Below are 21,723 nucleotides of genomic sequence, written 5' to 3'. Positions count from 1 at the left end.
GCTGTAGGCTTGTGAGAATGAAAAAATTAGCCCTCCAAAAAAAAAAAAAGCTAAAATCTTTGTAATGTAGTGAAACAAACAGGATACAAAAATGTAAATAAATACCCAATGCAATCATGATCCCAACTCATTACAAACACACACACATTCCAGATGCAAAATTGGGGGGGGGGGGAAACCATCAAATGCTATCAGCGGCTATCTCTGAGTTGTAGTTTACAACTTTTCTATATTTTTTAGGTTTCCTACAATAAACATATTACTTTGATAATGAGGTGGGAGAAGGGAGTTAAAGCGAAAGGAAAAACACTCCTTTTAAGTGCTAAAGAGAATTTTACATTTGGAAGGCATTCTACAATTTGAATGACTTTTCAAATACCACTAGATCTAACTGGTAAAAAAATCTCTGCAATAATCACATACCTATCAACAGTCAGACAAAAGCTGTTGGGTTATTTACCCTAAATTAGTAAACTTTAAGGAGGTACTGTATTTTTCACTCAAACTGGTAATAATGAGAGTCAACACATACCCAGGGCCAGGCACAGTTCTATGACTTTACATATATATTGATTCATTTAATCCATACAATAACGCCTTTGAAATAGATATACTATTACTATCCCCATTTTATACGCTACAACCATGAGGCACACAGAGGTTAAACAATTAGCCCACAACTAGCAAGCGGGCAGAGTCAAGATTTAAATCCAGTCTATAATCATAGTACTGGCTCTTAACTACTAATCCATACAGTCCCTTTGTACTTAAATTTTGTCCTTCTCCAGTCATTCTTTAACTGCTTTTGTTCTCAAAGTTCTTCTGAACTACTTTCCTTTAAACTGAAAAGAAATAATATGTAAGTGCTGGGATAAAAAGACAGGCCAAACTTTTAATTTGCTAGCTTAAAATTATAATTCATTTCAAAATCATTACTTCAGAACTATAAGGAGTATAATTTAATCTCCATACATATCGCTAGGTAAATAATACTGTAACATCTGAGGAATTAAACAGCATTAATTGCTAAGATTAATAATGGAATTTATTCGGAAATATTGTTGGAAATATTGTTGTAATACAAGGAAGGCACTTTGACGTTCTTTGTCCTCATGAATCTTCTGGGAAAAGAGCCCCTTAAACTAACTGTTGTACCTTTCTAAAATGCCTAACATATTGAAATGATATTTTAAAGTGTATTGTAATTAATCATTTTGATTTTTAAAAGGATACACATAATGTTTGTTTTGAACACTGGCTTTAAGACCCACCCAGTTAACTTCATAATAACCCCAATTCCTGCAACATACAGAACCTGGGAAAAGGAAAACAGAGAAAGCCAACCAATTAAACATGGTTGAAGTTCTCACCTAATTCTCTCAGGCAATTCAAACACAAACCAAGTATACATGTGTCCCTTTTTCTGCACAGTACCTACATTACTTGCCAATTTTTTTGGCTTCTGGATTACTTCGAATAAAGCTCAAATTTCCCCACATCTGTATTACCAAATGTTAGCCATGTCAAGGTAAATACAGAAATCAGTAGTTTCCTATTTTTAAAAACTGAAATGAGAGAGAAGTAGAGAAGAAAGGGGGAAAAAAGAACTTTTGCACCAGGCTGCCTGTTAACTTAGATGTGCAATGAGATAATCACCCGATAATTGCACCCTTTGGGTACTTCTGTACTGGTAAGATAATAAAGTGAAACAAAGTCACCTGGTTTATTTCAATTTACTTACACAATTTGCAAATCTGCAGCTCTCTGCCATGGTACATTAAGAAAATTAGCATGTAAGAAAAATCACCTGCTTATGTAAATCGGAGGATGGTTTTTATCCATGCAGACAGAAAAAAAATAGCTGCAATCTGGGTCAAACGACTAATTTTATCTATTTGTTCAAATGTCTCTCTTCACCTTTTCTCTGTAGCTCAGAGCAAGAATTTTAGGTCAGGGAATGGATAAACAAAAAGTTTCTGTGTTGTCTACTCCCCTTTAAGGAGTTTGCTGCCTGACAATACTGAGCCCTACGCTACTGAAATTGAAAACAAGACTGAGAACTTTATCTAGATAACAAAACCACAACACTGAGAGAGGAAAGAAATCAATGGAAGATATCTGATCTAACTGGGAAGGAAAGCAAACATGGCAAGGATCAGGTACCAATTTTACCTTCTGGTACCTTAGGCAAACAGGGCTTCAGAAAAGAAAAGGAAAGAAACTCCAAATAATTCAGGGCAGACAGGATGACTTCTCTACAGAGAACATTATTCCACTTTGTTCTATAAATGCTCCCTATCAAGATCTTCTTGAGTCTGATATAAGTTAGATGAATGTGTTCTTGGTAATTAATGATTGCCTTCCCAGCATCTGTTGCTGGAATTCACCCCTCCCACTTAAAACTGACTCCATCTCCAGGTCCAGGGTGGACCTGATTGCTCCAAAAGTAATTCTATCTCTACTGACACCATTGGCTCAGAAATCAGTATACAACCCAATAAAGGCCAAAGAGACTCTGGTACTGTGCTAGACAATAAGGTAGTCAGTACACTCTGTATGAAAAAAAAAAGAATGTAAAATATCTAATTAATAATTTTTATAGTAATAACATGCTGAAATGACAATATTTTGGCTGTCTGGAGTTAAAAATACATTACTAAAACTAATTTCACCTGTTTCTTTTCACATCTTTTAATGTGGCCACTAGAAAATTTAAAATCACGTATATGGCTTGCATTATGTATCTCCTGGACAATGCTGCTGGTTTGCTGAGGGCTTCTGTGAAAATGCTCCCTTCCTATTGTCAAAGAGCTTTAGGAAGTCACACTCCCGCTCTATCTCTGGGCATTGTATGCCTTAAATGGCTACAGCCTTAAAGCTGTGACAGCTCATTTTGTGGGAGGTCAATCTGCAAACTAGTAAATTCCCTACCCAAATTCAGAATTTAAAAGAGATTCCTAAAAAAGAGAGAGATTCCCAAAAACAAAATATTGTAAATCACAACTTGGTAATGTAAGCACTGGCCCCCAAATCATCTTACCTAATTACCCAGACACACACACAAAAAGATAAAATATTTAATACTAAGCTTTATTTAAAATTTTAAAAATCACTCCAAATATTTAGGAAAGCAAGAAAATAAATATAAAAAGCTAAAAGGCATAGTATTACCAGAAAAACAGTATCACATTTACATTTAAGAAGGAACTGATTGCCCATTTGCAAACAGGCAGGCTATTCATAACTAAATATGTATAATCCTTACCAACAAGTCAATATAGAAGAAAATAAATGTCTTGGACAAACTGCACATTTAAAATCTGATCCCAAATTTGAAAACTCTATGAAAGTCACCACATTGGAAAAGGGTTACATTTATCTCATTCTTCCTTTAAACAATTTTAGAAGCTATTCAACATCTGTAGTCCTGAAGAAAGGTGTCGTATGGTCACTAACAGACTTGACTTGCCCACAAATAAAGCTACAATGCTTTATAAATATTAATGCAATTTTATAATAGAAACTTAGGAAACACAGGATTTTATAAATGAAGAAACCAAGACCCAGAAAACTTAAATAACTTTATCAAGGTCATAGGGTTGTTGGGAGCAAGGCAGGACCAGAAACTTGTCTCCTAACAAGTTTAGTTGAGTACTCTATTACCCTGTCATTAAAAAATTTCTTCCCAAGGAAATGGCACCCTGAACATGATAAACACTAAGTTCATTGGTTCATTAAACTAGAAATACAAACTTGGGATTTGAGAGAATTTTATTAATAAAACAGTACTGCTAATACTTAAGACATTCTTTAGAATCAAATACGTATACACACACATACGCATTTATATATCAGAGGAAAAAAAATCACACACACAATCGTTCTTTCAAATGCCATCAATGATCTACCTGCTAAATTCAATGGCCTTTTCTCCCCCTCATTTTTTTTTGACTTTTTTTATCAGCACCACAGATCACTCTCATCTTCCTAACAATCTTCTGCCATGCATATGTTGTCAATCACTATGAACACATTTTCCTATCTGACCGCCCTCTAATAATTTCCACCTACAACTGAGAACATTTCCTAAGGCTCAGACCTCAGCTACCTCCACTCTTCTATTAACATGTCTAAATATATACATACATATCTCTGAACAGTCACGCTCTTAAAAACTTTAAAGATTGCCATTCCCAGTGTTTCAACTTTTTTCATTATCACCCCCTCCAAGGAGCCTTTTTAGACATTTTCTCCCCAAACTCCCCATGAAATTTTAATACCACAGATATGCTATATATTTATATATGTATATATGTGCTTTATTCATAAAAAGTGTTAGACTGCCCCTCTCCCAGTACCAGTGGTCTCTTCAGCAGAACACTCCAACTTCAGGGTCCAGCTTTTGTTTGTGCCTCCACCGTATCACCTCCCACCCTCTCCACTGCACTTTAATTTCAGTAACTCCGGCCCTACAGTCTCCTGCATAGGAATCCATCCATCTTCCGCATTAGCTCTCGTTCTTAAAACTCAGTTGAGGTTTTACCTCTTCTAGAAAGCATTCAAATCTTCCACAGAAATCCCTCCTCTATGTTCCCATAATATCCAGGGAATATCTCTATTGAATCATACCACTAGTATATATCGACTACTATTGCATTGATGGCAATGAATTATAATTATCCATTTACAAGTCTCTTTCCTCGACTAGATCATAATCTTCTTTAAATCCCTCTCATCCAGCACAGGGCCCAGGAAATAGTCAATAACCAATAAATAAGTATTGTAAGAACAAGTGAAAATACAAACTTAAGTGGTTTTTTTTTAAGATTTTATTTATTTATTTGACAGAGAGAGAGCACAAGCAGTGGAAGCGGCAGGCAGAGGGAGAGGGAGAAGCAGATGTGGGCTAGAACCTAGGACCCTGGGATCATGACCTGAGCCAAAGGCAGACACTTAACCAACTGAGCCACCCAGGCACCCCTATCCTTATGTTTTTATTTCAAATTGAGTTTCAACTCCCCATCAAGACTTCCTAAAAGCAGGGATGTATTATTTTGCACACTGTTTACTTAACGATAAGCTCCTTTAGGGCAATATCATGACTTAAACATCTCTCTATGCCAGTACAAGCATAGAACAGACAACAGCAGAAGCTTGACAAAAGTTTGTAAAATCATTTGTAGAACTAAATATCCTCATTAGTGCCTACAGTAGTGCTGGGCCGTAGCAGGCTGACAATAAAAATACACTGACTTGTGAGTTCCAACAACGTCAAAACCTTCTGTCTGATAGTAGATATGATTCAATTAGCCAAACTAATTCAAAACACAGATTCATATGAAGCTAGGTGTAGGTAAAGACTGCCAATCATAATCAATGACAGACATCACTGTACACACTCCCTCTACTCACACCATTGTAATTAACTGTTAAAGTGCAACTCAATAGTTTCCTTAGTTTCCTTTTCATAATGTCAGAGTGCTAGAATTTTTTCTAATGTCTCTTGGCTAGGTACCTTAGAACTACGAACTAAGTCTTTGATGACTTGTCACATGCTTATTGACAGTATTACAACTGTTGCCTCAGGCACTCTCTGTTACCCCCAAGCAACAACTGGATCAAACTGACAAGCTGTATTAGTTAGGAAATCATTGCTGATCTGCATTAGATGACCCAATCAACAAATAATTCACTGGAGTATTATGAATGCAGAGGGAATCATAAACAAAACCCAAATAGAACTTTATAATGAAAGAGCTTCTACCCAATGACTTCTTTCCGTTTGGTTGGATGACAAATGAAAAAGTTTCTTTGGCCTTGACAATTTCCATCAAAGAAATCAGATTAGCATAAAAAAGAAACATACATTACATAAACAGTTGATTCTTGAACTGCTAGGACACCAGCAAATCTAATAAAAATCACCAAGAATAGTCACTCAATTCTACAATACAGAAGTCAGTGAGAACTCTAATACACCAAGTTGTAAAGATAATAAAATATTCCAATACTCTATTAGAGATGACCTTTTATATCATGGAACAACATTTTTATAATTGCTCATGCTTTGAGGGTAAAGCCCCAGAAACCCCAGAACTTAGATTCAAACATATATTCAGTTAATACACTTTGCAAATATTCTTCTTCTAGCAAGCATTTGAAAGGTAACTTTATCTGCCCCCATCTTTTTTTCAGGACATGCACCGATGGTAGTAAGTGATGGCTAAAAAAGTTGAATGTAGGGGCGCCTGAGTGGCTCAGTAGGTAAAGCACCTGCCTTCGGCCCAGATGATGATCCCAGGGTTCTGGAATCGAGCCCCATGTTCGGGCTCCCTGCTCAATGGGAAGCCTGCTTCTCCTTCTCCCTCTGCAGCTCCCCCTGCTTGTGCTCTCTCGCTCCCTCTCTCTCTCATTCTCTCTCTCTAAATAAATAAATAAAATCCTAAAAACAAAAAGTTGCATGTAGTTTTGAGGGATATTGTTGTTTTAGCTTGTTTGAAAAGGCAATTCTTTCTGAAATGTTTTTTCTTAATAAAAAGTATTTATCTTCTTTCTTTCTAAGCTAATAATCAATAATATAACATAAAATTTCTGCCCAAGAATAAAACGAGCTTCCTTTATTGTTTTGTGACTAAAACAAATTCTTTTGTTGTATTGTGACTTTGTTTTATTTTTGGTGTTTGAATATAATTTGGAAAAATCTTGTCAGGAGCCTAAGTACAAAATGACTTCCAATGTTAAAGGCTATACAGTTTGTTATCACCAAGAGAAACCAATTCAATATCATTAGATTGTGTTAGTTTTATTCTCTCTCTTTGACTTCTCTACTTTGTGACCATGAACCTGCAGTTTCTAAAAGTAAGTTCGTTTGTAGTTAAAATTAACAATATAGATTTTCACATTTCTAGTTTCACACGGATGCTTTGTTATGTCTAGAAGAGCAACCGTTTCCTTTTTATGGTGCAGGCTCTGCTTCTTCAAAGCTCTTTTCACAAAGCAGAGCTCCCCCCCCCCCAAGAATCCAGCTGTGGCAGTTAATCCTGGCTGATAGAGAAACTTCTCAATACTACAAATTCTTAACCTGTAAAACACAGTTAACAGAATACACTTCAGTATACTACTCTTTCTGATACAACTAGAGTTAGTTTGATGAGTTTTCCCCAAGTATATTCCAAAAGCATTCCCCATTTTTCCAAATTAAAGTTGACTATTTGGGGAGTAAAAGGACCAAGGAAAACATCAGAAAAAAAATGATGCCTCTATTTTTTAAAGGTGAGTAAGCTAGATGGTATCTGCCATGCATAAGGATTTACACTGAATAATTTTTCATTAAATCACACATATTTCCCCCACCTCACCGGGATCTTCTTTAGCAATTCACTCTTTCATCCAAACACAAGTAAAATGAGTTTCCACTAAAGCTGAACTTTGACAATAAGAATGCCTTCATTCGTTACATTCTGAGAAGAAAAAATTAATTTCCTTCCCACTACGTAAATCCATAATACTTTGTAAAACAGCGCAGATGAACTGACTAGAACACCTGCCAAGTCCATACAAACATGTATTTTACAAATTTAAATGTGTTTGTTTTTAATTGTTAATTAATAGCAGATATACAGCATGTAGAACAACTAAGGGGGCACTTCACGGTATCTGAAGCCATGCCTCCAAAAACAGTCTGCATTGCTGCTGATTTCACCTGATAAATCTGGCCATTATGTGAAGCCACTTCTGCATACGTTAACACAACAGGTTTTTTTCTACCAACAATAACTACAATAAAAGCAGCTAACATTTATTGAATGCTTACTGTATGCTATACAATGTAATCACTGGTTTTCAAGGATTACTTCATTTAATCTTCATACCAATTCTAGGAGAGGTGCTATTATTATCCTCATTTTATAATGAGGAATAGAGAGGTTAAACAATTTATTAAGATGACAGTAAGTATAACTAAGTATCACTACAGTGATGCTTAGGTTTTGAAAGACTGACACAAAAGTAACCCGGCTAAAGGTATTGGAATAATAAAATTCAAAGTTCTCCAACTTTACTTGGAGTACAAAGAGAACAGACCAAATGAATCCCAGGATCTTTGATCTTTCAATTAATCAGATAAATTAAAAACCAAAACACTAATATTCTAAGTAGAAGCTTTTCTCAGACTCATTATCAAGGTGGCACACAATGATTAATCCAATCAATATTTCAGGTTGTCAATGTCAAAACTGCCTGAGTTTAGCAGTCCTCAAACCTCTCTTACATGGTCAACTTCCTCCAACTCTCAAAAATACGCACTTCATGAGTCCCTGAAGCCTTATGCTGTAATACTCTTTGTTCCAAGGTTGTCACATTTTTAAGCACTGCATACTCACTTTTCTCTGGCAAATGTGAACTATGGACAAATAGATATTTATACTGTCCTCACCAAATGACTGAGGTTTCTGTTTGTGGGTTGTTTTGTGTTTTGGTTTTTATGAAAACGTTCATGTGGGCATTTGAAGACTTGACATTCAATAAAGAAAGGTCAAATTATATATGATGCTTTGATAACCCATGAACAATATTCTATCATTGGAATGAATGTATCTCAGGCTACCCCATGATCATATTACCAGGTAAACTGGAACCCTTACTTTGAGATAAAACACAGCAGACAGTTGTTAATGAAACCTTAATTGAACTGTCAAAGCACCATCTTTACCAGCAAGCTAATAGGTAATTCACTACTTTTACATAACTGTCCAATACTGTAAGTTATTCCACTAGTTAAATTCAGGAGAGAGATAAATCAAGGCTGGTCGACTAAATTGTTCAGTGATAAATCTGACTGGTGAAATGCTATACCACTTCTACAAATATCTTTCTGTGTCTACACAAAGGAAAAACAGCATCTCTCAAAATTACGTGCAATGTTTTCAGTCATCAGTAATTTTGCATGCATGTCCAGAAGACACGAGAGCAAATACAGTTTCCTTTTGTGTAGTATGCCAAAAGAAAAATACTTCCAAGATGCATTAAATAAATATAAGAATCTGAATGAAGCTTATGATGCTCAAGTAGTCATATGGTGTTTTAATTGAATGATGTATCACTGGGAAAATATTTTTATGTTCCGTTATAATCATTTTTGAAAATAGTTTCAGGTTCATTAGGTATTCCCTAAATTAAAAAGAAAAATTCTGGTTCAGCTAGTTAATATGTAAAAAACCTCACTAATATCTTTAGCTTGGGTTTCAGAATACTAGTGCAATTCACTCTGGTTTGGTGTTCAAATCCTTAGTTTCAAAAATTTTACTCAGGTCATATAGCAGTTAAATTCCAAATATAATAAGCAATTTAGACGGCAAGTCATCAATATGTAAATATAAAAATAGAAAAGCATTTGCATACTAAAACACACACCTGGAACTCTTCCTTTTTTTCATACTGAATTGTACTTCACCTGTAACAACTGATTAAAAACACTCAATGCAGCTAACCGGAAAAACTTGGTTAAAGAAGAAGAAGAAAGAACAACCTGACCAGGAGATCAAGCAATCAAACAGCAAAGATTCCACAGCACTGTGCTAAGTGCAAGGGAGGAAAAAAATGTAGTCTGGTATATACAGTCCATACCCTCAAGGGGCTTACAAATGTAATGAGACAAGGCAAACACAAAACAACTGGCGTCCAATAGAAGATGGTGTACAGAAGGAGGTACACTTCAAGTACAAGGAATGAACTCTGCCGGTGATGGAAGGGGTCAATCAATGAAAGAATCTAGAATGGATTCAAATCAAAACCATTTGGTTTTTCATATGTAAGTAATTCAGAATAGCCAGTACCAGAATGTTTGCTGTGGGAGATGTTTCAGCATTCCAGTTCCTCACCTTCCTCCCCTTAAAAAGAATCTTTTCCTTTAGCACAGGCTTCAAGTGAAAACTTCTACAAGTCATATCATCATTCGAGAGAAATGTAGAACAGTTTTAGAATATAGTCAAGAATGCTGCAATCCACTTCCCCTTCGGTAGCTCTAGTTCTTAGTGTTGTATGTAAAGCACTAAAATGAAAGAGCATCCAGGTCTAAGAAAATCCAAACAAATTCTCAACTGGTAGATGACAAAATTTAAAGCAAGGCACAACCTTTTTCCTGTCCACATTCCCCAGGCCCCACAGCTTTGAAATCCTCAAGGGTTAGGCAAGGAATGGAAGTTCACAGTGCATCCCCGGGGATAGGATATGGGAGAGACGAAGGCAGAAACAGGTCCCTGAGCAGAGCGACTGAAGAGGCACCATTACCGGCTACACTCTTTCCCACCAGGAATCCCATACACCTTGGAGGGAGCACTGCAGCAGCAACCTCCTGGGACAGCTAGCTGGGAAAACACTAGACCCGACTAGTTTAAAAAAAAAACAAAAAAACCCCAGATCACTTTGTAGTCTAGATTATAAAATCTGAACTATAAAGATGGCCAGATGTAACGCAAACATGACACTTGTATCAATTACAGCCTGAAAAACAATGACAAAAGGAGACATTTACCAGGCTGCTTCCAAAGAGTTCATTTTCCTGTGGTGATGGGGGCTTTTCTAGACATTAACAAGAATCTATTTTTGAATGCACTGAAAACATCAATTCATTTGTCCACACCAAATTACTTAACCCTTGAGAAAAAAATTCAGTTCTAGTTTTGATAGCAACAGGACCTACAATGATAAATTCATTTTATTATAAACTACTAATCTTACTAAGAAGGGCAAATAGACAAAATGTGGCATTTAAGAAGGGCTTAGACTTTTAAAAATACCCTAGCACTAGCAAAAGTGGAACAGTTTCATATGTTTAAAAAAGTATACTACTACAGCAACCAACCAAGGGATAACAGCAACTTAAGAGGCACTAAATGACACTAAATGACACTAAAACATTACACCGAATGTGGGCCACGGCATAGCTAACAGTCTACTGACCTCATTTGTGGTACTCATGTGTGATGCTATATTTAATGCATTCTTATCAAAAAGCTAAAGCTACATACTTCCCAACTGTAGCTTTATGGTTTAAAATAAACCACTCAAGCAACGACTAAACTGGTTCAAGTATGAACCCTATCTTCCTTCTGGGGATCAAGATCACAAATTAAGGAATGAAAAGGCAAAAAGGAGGGCAAAGTAGTTACGCACAGTATGACAAGACTATTCTAAGGAATCAAGTTTGGGCCATTTGTGACATCTGCGGCAACTGGGCAACTGATTCAAACTCAAGCAAACCTAAGACATGACCAAGGTCTGTAGGAATACACATATCATACATCCACCTAATGATCCTACATTCAGTGGCTTGCTCAGGCTCCAAACCAAAAGTTTGGGAGGCAGCAAACACGTGTGTGACTCCTCAGAGGGTGTTCTGCCATCATTTGCCAGGACTCGAAAGCATAAACCCGGGCAGCCAACAGCACACTGGGCCTCTGGGTGAGGGTGGCTTCCTCCAGTTGAGCTGCTCCACTTTGGTCAACATGGAGAAAAGCATGACAGATGACTGGACCAATCACGACCGTGAGAAGAAACCACGAGAAGTTGTGTCCTTCTTTAGATACTCACCAGACAACACCAAAGGCTCCATATCCAATAGGTCTATCCGGCTCAATATCCAGCTGCTGTTGTGGATGATGCGAGTGTTGATGGTGGTGCGCCTTAACTGTAGCAGCTGCGGCAGCCTGTACCTGAGCTGGGGCTGCTGCAGCTGGTCCAGGAGCCTGACCCGGTGCGGGTGATGGGAAATATGGCTGTTGTTGCCCAGGGTTTAACATGGCTGCAGCTGCGGCCGCTGCTGCGGCTGCCGCAGCTGCCGAAGAGGTATGCTGCTGTACAGGGTGTACAGCGGCAGCCGACCCCGGATGAAGATGGTGCTGAGGGTGGTGGTGGTGGTGAAGGTGAGGAGGAGGGAGGTGTGGAAGGTGGTGGTGATGGTGGTGGTGGTGACCTGCTGCTGCTGCAGATGTACCGCCATTGTAAGCCGCCATCATTTTTGCGTTGGCTCTTGCGCCACAAAGAGACATTCAAAAAAATGCCCTTTGCTTGGAAAGCAAACTGGGTCAAGCTGTCATTTGGCCATTTAAAAATGAAGAAAAACCACTCACTCCACCTCAAAAAACATGGAGCGTAATTGGCTTTATGTCTTCATCAGTCAATCCAAACAAGTTAGAGGATCTTGGTGTTTAGTTTTGGGGTGAGCGTGTGTGGAAGGGTGTGGATTGCCAAAAAAAAGAAAAGGAGAAAGAAAAAGAAAAGGAAAAGGAAAAAGGGACCCCTTCCCCCCAGGTTTCCTGCCACAAGTGGGTACTAAAACTCCATCCTTAATTGGGGGGAGGTTCCAACTTTGAATGTGGGAATAAAGGCCAAACCTCCCGACCCCCTGAACTCCACACACGAAAAGGATCAGGTAACACGCCACCCTTGGAATCTTGTAAGAGGGTTGACTCATCTACCCCTTCCATTCCCACATCCTTTTCTAAACACCTACCACCTCCTCAAAAATACAATTAAAAAAAATTCCAACCACCCCAAATTCAAAAGATGGGGGGAAATTTTCGGGGAAACCAGCTTTCCCCCCCTCGAACTCTCAGGCCTTCCTACATCTCCCCCTACTCCTAGTCAGGTTGACCTGATTGGAGGGGGTACTAAACTTTCCAGAACAGGAAAGAGCCAGGGAAGGAGGCAGGAGGGATAGAGAGTGAGCAGAGGAGGCGACAGGGCAGGACGGAGAGGAGAAAGAGAACCGGGGCAAAGTGAAGGTAAGGAGGTGCAGGGAGGAATGAAAGAGAGGTGGGCAGCACTCGGACGCCCAGACAGAGGGAACCGCCCCGGGATGAGGTTAGGGTCCCGGGGCCAAAGAATAGGAGCCCCGGGAGGCGGGCGGGGTGCAGTCGGAAGCGGGCTGACTCCTGCCCCCGCCGCCGGCTGCTTCTGCTGAGGAGGGTTGGGGGGGAGAGCGGGTGGGTCCCCCCGCGCGACGGCCCCCGCAGGGCTCAAGGCTGCTCCGTCTCCCCCCCTCCCCCCCACCCGGCTTCCCGTCCCCGCGGCCGCTTTCTCCTCAGTCGCTGCCGGCCGCTTTCTCCTCAGCCGCCGCCTCCTCAGCCGCCGGTGCCGCCGCGGCCGGACTCACCTCCCCTAGCAAAGCCGGATAGAGCGGAGCCAGCGGCGGACACGCGCAACCAGCCACCGAGGCCCCGCCCCCGCCTCACACTGACCGGCTGCCCTAGCCAATCCACGCCCACCTGTCTGCGTCTGCCTCCAATCCTGGGCCCGTAGCTTCAGACAGGCGCACTGTTCGGCCAGTGGCAACAAGGTGTGGGTCTCCTGGGGAAATCCCGCCCCCGATCCGGGATGGGCAGATAGAGAGACCAATCAAAAGGCAGAGTTTGGTCTGACCGACAAGACTAAAAGCGAATTAAAACCCAAAGATCTCCGTGACATTTTCTTTCGCCTCTCTCCTCTTTTCTTTTTCTTCTTTTATTTTTTTGGCAGGAGCAGGAAGCTGCGTGCTAATCCCGCCCGCAAAAGCTGGAAGAGAGGGTGGAATAAAAGAACCAATCATGAGCCGGGGACCAAGAACAGAGCAACCAATCCTTGGCTTGAAGACGAAGTGGGATGGGACTGGGGCCAGATAGACACTTGATTTGACAAATGGAAAAAAAGATTGATCTCGGTCCCACCCTTCAGGTCTCCTATAGGTCAGGATTGTGGAGAATTCGCTGTCGTATCAACGACGACCTCTTCGGGGGCGGGGCCAAGTGAAAGGGGTGTGGTCTAAGGAGAGGTGGGCGGGACTGAGACTAAGAAGGCGGAGTCCCAATCGTAGCTGGTCCATTGATAGGAGCCATGTCCTATCCCTTCTTAAGTCGTCAAGTGTGAAGAAGAAATAGGGGGAGCAAAAAAGGGATATCGAACTTCAGAAACTCAAGGTCCAAGGTTACAAAACAAGACAGTCACAGAAGAAACTCAGTAGACTGATAGTTCGTAGCCTATGGCGGGTCCTCCATGGCGAATCCTGATCTTGGTAAAAAGAGGTGATGTCTCCAGCATTCACCACTCCACTCTCAATGGATAATAAGGCTATCGATACAAACTGAAGCGACAAAAGTAATAAACTTAACTACAAAGATCGTAATTTTCTCTTGTATTTTCTAAGTTTTCGTCATTGAAATCTTACTAAAATAACATCTTTCACTATCACGTAACCTCACTTACTTGAATTTGCTTTTAAAATATGAAATAATAAGCTCACAGAACCTTATCCTTGCGAAAACTGCACTCAGAACTCTGGAGATCATCTTTGATTTCTCTTTGCATGTCCACTCCTTCCCTTCTAATCAAATATCAAGTCTTAACCACTTCTAAACACCCCCCCTTCCTCCCCAGTTACCACAATATTACCCTAATTTATGTCACTACCATCTTTAACGCATCTCCCTGTCTGCAGGCTAGCACGCCTCTATTCCATCCTCCATTGAGAGTATAGCAATCTTTTAAAAACACAAGTCTGACCCTGCTTCCACCTTTGGAAAAAGTCAATAATAGCTCCACTTGATCTGGTTCTCATCTTGCTCAACGACCTTATCTATCACCTCCATCCTCTATACTTCAGACATTCTGTACTTTCAGTTCCACAAATGGTTTGTGGCTTCCAAGCCTCCATGCATATCTTTGGCCCCAAACACTCCCCACCCACCTCCCACTCCTCTAATTTATCCTTCACATGAATTTCACTTTTCACATAAATTTTACCTTTATTTTTCCGGAAAATTTTTCCTGACTCCGTTGTAGAGGGTGTATCTCTGTTATGTATCTCCATTGCACTGCCTCCCTCATAGCACTGAAAACTCTATATTTTAATTGTTTACTGAGTTTGACCAGGACCGAAAGCTTGTCTGTCCCACTCTATGCTGTATGCCCAGTTCCTGGAGCAGTGTCTAAAAGGTGGAGACACTTAATAAGGAGTTGCATGAGTTATTGAGTGCAGGAGTGGTGGATACCAATCCAAGCTCTGCCATTTATTAGCCCTGGGACTTAGGCAATTTAACTAACCTTCCTCAGTCTCAGTTGCCTCAACTGAAAATGAAGATAAACTGTGCCTCATCAAGTCGAGTTGAAGATTAAATGAGGTCATGTATTTAAAAGTTCTTGGCAAGACGTAAAAGTTCAAAAGATATTAATTTTCTTTCCCTATCCCCATCCTCACATAATATTTAGGATGCCTTTCCAATTTCCCAATGTATATCAGTCTCCTCCAAAGTGTAGTTTCCTAGAAGTCTCTTAGAAATGCAAAGTCTCAGGTTCTACCCCAGATCTAATGAATCAGAATCTCACAGGCAAGAAGCTGTTTCATAAGCCCTCCAGGTGATTCTTACACGCCTGTTTGAGAAGCATTGGCCTAGAAGAAAAAGGCCGAGTGTTAAACTTTGCTTACTTTTCAGCACCTAGAAAGTATTCAATACATGTGAAATAAAGAAATACATCCAATCCACCAGAAAATGATTGCATGTTAGGAACTATTTATTCCTGCCACAAACATTTTCTGATCGCCAGATATACCTAGGCATGATGCTGAGGCCAACAATGGGAGAGGGACAATACATGACCTAACGAAGTCTCTGCCATATAGGAGCTCTAAGTCTGGTGCAGGAGTTCCCAAAATGGTGTGTGCACACCCCGGGTGGTACACAAAGTGAGCCATTAGGCACCAGGAGGAAATTAGTACAACTTCTTATTTCACCTTTTTAAGAAGATTTTTATTTATTTGTTTGAAAGAGAGAGAGAGAACGTGCACACGTGCCTGCTTGAGGGGAAGGGCAGAGAGGGAGAGAATCTGAAGCAAACTTCGATGAGCTCAGTGCCCTACTCAGGGCTTAGCTCGTAACTGGAGATCACGACCTGAGCCAAAACCAAGAGCCCCTATTTCATCTTTTAAAATGTCTATTTTGTCAGTGTTTTATAACATACATAGTATACAGAATAGTGTAATGTATATAACTTATAAATAAATACAAATATATAAATTGGGGATTAAGGCTCAAAAAATTTTATCAAAAATATTGAGAAATCTGGGGCACCCAGGTGGCTCAGTCAGTTAGAGGTCGAACTGTTGATTTCAGCTCAGGTCATGATCTCAGAGTTGTGAGATCAAAGCCCTGTGTCCAACTCCACGCTCAGCACAGAGTCTGCTTAGGACTCTTTCTCCCGCTCCCTCTGCCCACCCCCCCAGCTCATACCCTCTCCCTCTCTCTAAAATAAAGAAATAAATCTTAAAAAAAAAATGGAGAAATCACTGGCTTGTAACCATTTAATGTTCATGGTTTAGATCAGCTCTCTGATAGAAATATGAGGGCGCATATGAAATTTTAAATCGTCTAGTAGTCACATTAAAAAGTTAAAAGAAATAAGGAGGATTATTTTTAATATATTTTACTTAACCCAATATATCCAGAATATTTTCATGTTAAGCATGTAATCAATGTAAAAAAAGATGTATATATATATATGTATATATATATATATGTGTATATATATATATGTATATATATATGTATATATATATGTATATATATGTATATATATATATGTATAAATATTCTGATACTAAGTCTTTGAAATCTGGTGTATATTTTGCATTTGCAGCACATCTCAATTGAATTAAAAATTCCATTTCCTCAGTCACACTAGTCACATTTCAAGTGCTCAGTGGCCTCACGTGGCTCGTGGCTACCATATTAGACAGCACGGACCTAGATCATGGGTTTGACTCCCTGCTCTGTCCCTTACTTGTGTGATCTTGGGCCAATTCCTTAACCTATCTTAGTCTGAATTTCCTTTTTCATAAACTAGAGAAGATCCTTGACTTCTCCAGTTGTGATGATTCAAATTGACAACCATGGAAAGCACATAGCCTGGGGCCTGCCTAGCTCCTCATCAGTGATATTGAGATGGGTGGTTATTATTAGTATTACGATCCAAGGCAAAGTGTCCTAAGTGTCAGATGAGAAATACATTTTGGGCACTGCTCGGTTCATGTCCCCAGCATTCCATCCACGTGGGTCTGGCCTGACAGACACCCAATTCCCCTTAAACACATCCCCAGACAGTACAATATCCGGCCCTTTCCATTCTGTTCCATTTTCAGGAGCTGAGCATGAGGAACGAGAAGTCGGAAGTGAGTCAGCAGGATAGCACTTAGAGCCTAAAAAAGCAAGCAGGACATCAGAATGCATAAGCAGGAATAGAATGTGCAGGAAGTGGGAGGTGATCTTCCCTTTCTTCCAAGAACTGGCTCCCCCCATGAGTTGTCTGTGGAGACTTTGTAGAACTTGCGCCAGGCCGAGAGGTGGGGGGTGATGTGAAAGGACTACAATGGGAGCAACTCACATTCAGCAGAGCTGGGGGCTCAACATGTGTTATCTCATGTGATAAATCGTCATTAAATTCTATTTTGCAAATGAAGAAATAGAGTCAGGAAGCCAAAGTAACTTACCTGAACCTCAGAACGCAGGGTAGTGTCCAGCTCCCTGGGGCATATAGTCTTCCCACTGCCCCACACAGATGGAAGGAACGGCCAAGGAAGTGATGCTATGATGCATGGGGAAGAATAGGCAGAAATGCTTCCGTTTAGGCATCTGGTAGCCAAAGGCCTCCATCACTGAGTCCATGATACCTTTTCAACAATTATTATCCAAACCCCCAGGGGCAGAAGGTAGGGTCACCTCTGGCCATCCAGCACACGCACCCTTCTGAGTGGTGCTTTCTCCATGCTCTGACTCCTTCCCACACACCTGGAATATCATTCTACTTCTTCTACCCAAGTTCTACTCACTTTTCAAGGCTCTGCCCCTGGAACCTCAGACCTTTCTTGAAGCCTTTCTCTTACGTTAGGCCCTCTGCATGTCTCCCTTCCCTGAAGAACTTAGACATGCAATGTCTGCAACATTTATTTGAAACATGAGATGCTGTGAAAAACTTTTCAGCTCTGTGACTTCAGGCACCTAACACTTCTGAGCTTCAGTTTCTTCATCTGCGAAATGGGGTAGTAGTACTAATACCTACTTTGAAGTATAAAGTAATAACTATTTTGAAGGGATATAGAGGGGATTAAATACCCTCATGTGTTCGTATACAAAATACCTAGCACAGTATCTGACACGGAGTAGCCACTCAATACAGGTAGCTTCCTTCCCACCTCTATGTATTGTTGACCGATCAATTTTTTTCTTGGTGTCTCCATTTCAAGTGCTCTTCAGTTTGGGGAGGTGGGGTTGGGAGATGGGATGTGCTACTTGAATCTTAATAAATTGTAAATTGCTTCTCCCGTTTCCCCCTCATCTATTTCCGTGTGGCCCTTTATCAGCCTTGTGACAGGGCATAAAGCTGTCAGTGCCAAAGTAAAGCCAGAGGTTTGATAAAAGAGAGTGTGAGCAAGGCTGTGAACCTTTGTGCATTTGGTGATACTGTGGGATAAAGACCATGTTCACAATCAACGACAGGGAGGCATAGCCAGGGAAGCCAGACAGGACAGCGGAAGACTCAGTCTGCGGCACAGTACGGTGTCAGTAGTCAATAGCAACTAAGAATGAGATGGAGCATGGTAACAAGCTGGGGACTGGGGAACGCCAGCCAAATTCAAGTTCATGTGTTGTCCAGGCCGTCCTCTGAAGGCCTGGGACTTCCTTCCCTGCAGCTAGGCCTCTATTCAACTCAACAACACAACTTAAGCTCCACAAGAGTTCCCTTTGCACATATCTGAGGACTTCGGCTTCATCTTACCCCTCTCTTGTCTTTCAGCCCCTGGCTGGGATATTTGTCCCATCTCCAAACCCCAGAACCAAAGCTTAGCCCTGACCCACACATCCTTGGTCAGGAGAGCCGAGCAATGTCCAACGCTTTCCCCCTTCCCAAATGAGTAAGTAATGAATATTTTATCTTAAAATTGGTTTTTATTTTTTATTTTTTTTATTTTTATTTTTTTAAGATTTTATTCATTTATTCGACAGAGATAGAGACAGCCAGCGAGAGAGGGAACACAAGCAGGGGGAGTGGGAGAGGAAGAAGTAGGCTCACAGCAGAGGAGCCTGATGTGGGGCTCGATCCCACAACGCCGGGATCACGCCCTGAGCCGAAGGCAAACACTCAACCGCTGTGGCACCCAGGCGCCCCTAAAATTGGTTTTTAAATAAAGTTTTAAAATATATAATAAAATTGTTATGTTTAACATTTGCATGACTTTGACTTCTTAAGTCAACATGAAAAAGCACAACTCATATGCATTGGACATACGATAAAACAAGGCACGTTTCATAATGTCATACCGGAAATGTACTGTGGATCCCTTTTCAGCTTGGACTCCAAATATAATAACATACTTTTTTACTAAAAGGCAATAATAAGCCTCGCACCAAACTTCCAACTATACACCCTGAACACATCAAATTACAGAGCTCAGCCTCCAGAACAGATTAAAGGCTGCCCTCTCTGGAAGTCCCCAGGTTAGAAAGAGGGCTGAGCCTTAAGTAGCCATTCCTAGAGTTAGCAAGTGAAACCAAGTTCCCTAAGACTACACTGAGCACGGTGTAGGCAAAGACCAAGACTGCTTCCCAAACCCTGCTGCACATTGGGACCACCTGGGGATCTTTAAAAACTACTGATGCCTGACTTCAGTGATGTGCTGGTAAATGTTTAACAATTGGCTCTAGAAAGAAAGAAAGAAAGAAAGAAAGAAAGAAAGAAAGAAAGAAAGAAAGAAAGAAAGAAAGAAAGAAAGAAGAGAGAGAGAGAGAGAGAGAGAGAGAGAGAGAGAGAGAGAGAGAGAGAGAGAAAGAAAGAAAGAAAGAAAGAAAGAAAGAAAGAAAGAGAGAAAAGAAAGAAAGAAAGGAAGGAAGGAAGGAAGGAAGGAAGGAAGGAAGGAAGGAAGAAAGAAAGAAAAAAAAAAAAGAAAGAAAGAAATCCTGATCTGTAGCCCATTTCCGTGGTGTGAACACTTTCACCACAGTTGATTTTAAGCTCCCAGTATGACTTCACTGAAGGAGGAGATGGGCAGAGATATACACAATAGGGTCTTCTGAGGCAGGTAGCAGCTGAACACTTCCTGGCACCCACCTCATTTAATTGGTATAGGGTGTGATCTGGGCATCAGGATTTTTTTTTTTTTAAATCCCATTCAAAAAATTTTTTGGTTACAACTTTTCTAGCAGATACATCTTTATTTCCCCAATTTCTTTTCTTTTTTAAAAAAATTATTTTAATTCAATTAATTAACATATAATATATTATTGGTTTCAGAGGTATGGGACTGTGATTCATCAGTCTTATATTATACCCAGTGCTCATTACATCAGGATTTTTAAATTTTCCCAGTAGATTCTAATGTGCAGCAAAACTTGGGATTTCTGGGCTAAGGGGCTCATAATGAAGGGCCAGAAGCAAGAAACAGGCTACTTGATTGCCTTTCAGTAACAAATACAACCGGCATCTAGATTGTAAGGCTTGCCTCCTCAAGTGAGTATATTTTCTTCCACTAGGCAAGCCTCCATGGGAAACTAGATCATCCTAGGAAGGTCGCTTGTGGGCCTGGTCTCAGAGCATGGGGTGGCTGGGAGTATGGGCACGGAGGGGAGGCTGGTAAGAGAGCAGAAGAGCCAGGGTCATTGTACCAACGTGGTGGCCCTAGAAACACGGATAAATTCCTGCTCCAGGATACCCCTCCAGAAATGTCATGACCCTTCTGTTAAAACCATCTTTATTCTGGGGCGCCTGGGTGGCTCAGTTAAGCGTCTGTCTTCAGCTCAGGGCCTGATCCCGGAGTCCTGGGATCGAGCCCCACATCAGGCTCCTCCACTGGGGGCCTGCTTCTCCCTCTCCCACTCGCCCTGCCTGTGTTCCCTCTTCCTGGCTGTCTCTCTTTCTCTGTCAAATAAATAAATAAAATATTAAAAAGAAAACAACAGCACATCTTTATTCTGACCAGGTGGCAAGCACTTGATTTGTTTAATTCTTTTTTTTTTTTAAAGATTTTATTTATTCATTTAAGACACAGAGACAGAGAGAGTATGGGCTGTGGGGAGAGGCAGAGGGAGAGGGAGAGGGAGAAGCAGACTCCCCACTGAGCCGGGAGCCCGACCTGGGGCTTGATCCCAGGACCGGGAGATCACGACCTGAGCCAAAGGCAGACGCTTAACCATCTGAGCCATGCGGGTGCCCCAATTTGCTTAATTCTTTTTTTTTTTTTTTGAAAGATTTTATTTATTTATTTGACAGAGAGACAGCCAGCGAGAGAGGGAACACAGCAGGGGAGTGGGAGAGGAAGAAGCAGGCTCCCCGCGAGCAGGCTCCCCCTCTAGCAGGCTCCCAGCGGAGGAGCCTGATACGGGACTCGATCCCAGAACGCCGGGATCACTCCCTGAGCCGAAGGCAGACGCTTAACGACTGCACTACCCAGGCGCCCCCCAATTTGCTTAATTCTTAATTGTTATGCCTTCATCTGTGCTGATTGAACCCTAGTCATTTTGGTTGAAGTGTACCTAAATCTCCATGTTTTCTTCCTATACATGCCTGGCTGGGCCCCACCTCTGGGTTCCTGCAATCCCTTCTGCTTATTTCTGTCATGGTACTCATCACACAGCATTACAGATGTTTACCTGTCGGAAGCTCTGGGAGCTCCCTAAGGGCGGACACTGTGTTCTTATTTTTCTC

The 21,723-nt window shown here is 40.8% G+C and overlaps 1 protein-coding gene across 1 annotated transcript in view; it reads right to left on the bottom strand.

Moving 5' to 3' along the window:
- The window catches only part of NLK (nemo like kinase), a 157,038-nt gene extending 143,849 nt beyond the window's left edge, over window positions 1-13,189 (bottom strand). The window contains exon 1 of the mRNA XM_045773565.2: window positions 11,590-13,189. Within this exon, the coding sequence (XP_045629521.1) occupies window positions 11,590-12,047 (458 nt within the window). The 5' untranslated portion in view covers window positions 12,048-13,189. The remainder of the gene's footprint in view (window positions 1-11,589) is intronic.
- Between the last annotated feature and the right edge of the window lie 8,534 nt (window positions 13,190-21,723).

The sequence above is a fragment of the Ursus americanus genome, chromosome 23 (assembly GCF_024610735.1).
Source record: "Ursus americanus isolate L20-20 chromosome 23, mUrsAme1.1.p, whole genome shotgun sequence".
NCBI classification, from domain to species: domain Eukaryota; kingdom Metazoa; phylum Chordata; class Mammalia; order Carnivora; family Ursidae; genus Ursus; species Ursus americanus.
This window is presented reverse-complemented; position numbering and strand designations above follow the sequence as displayed.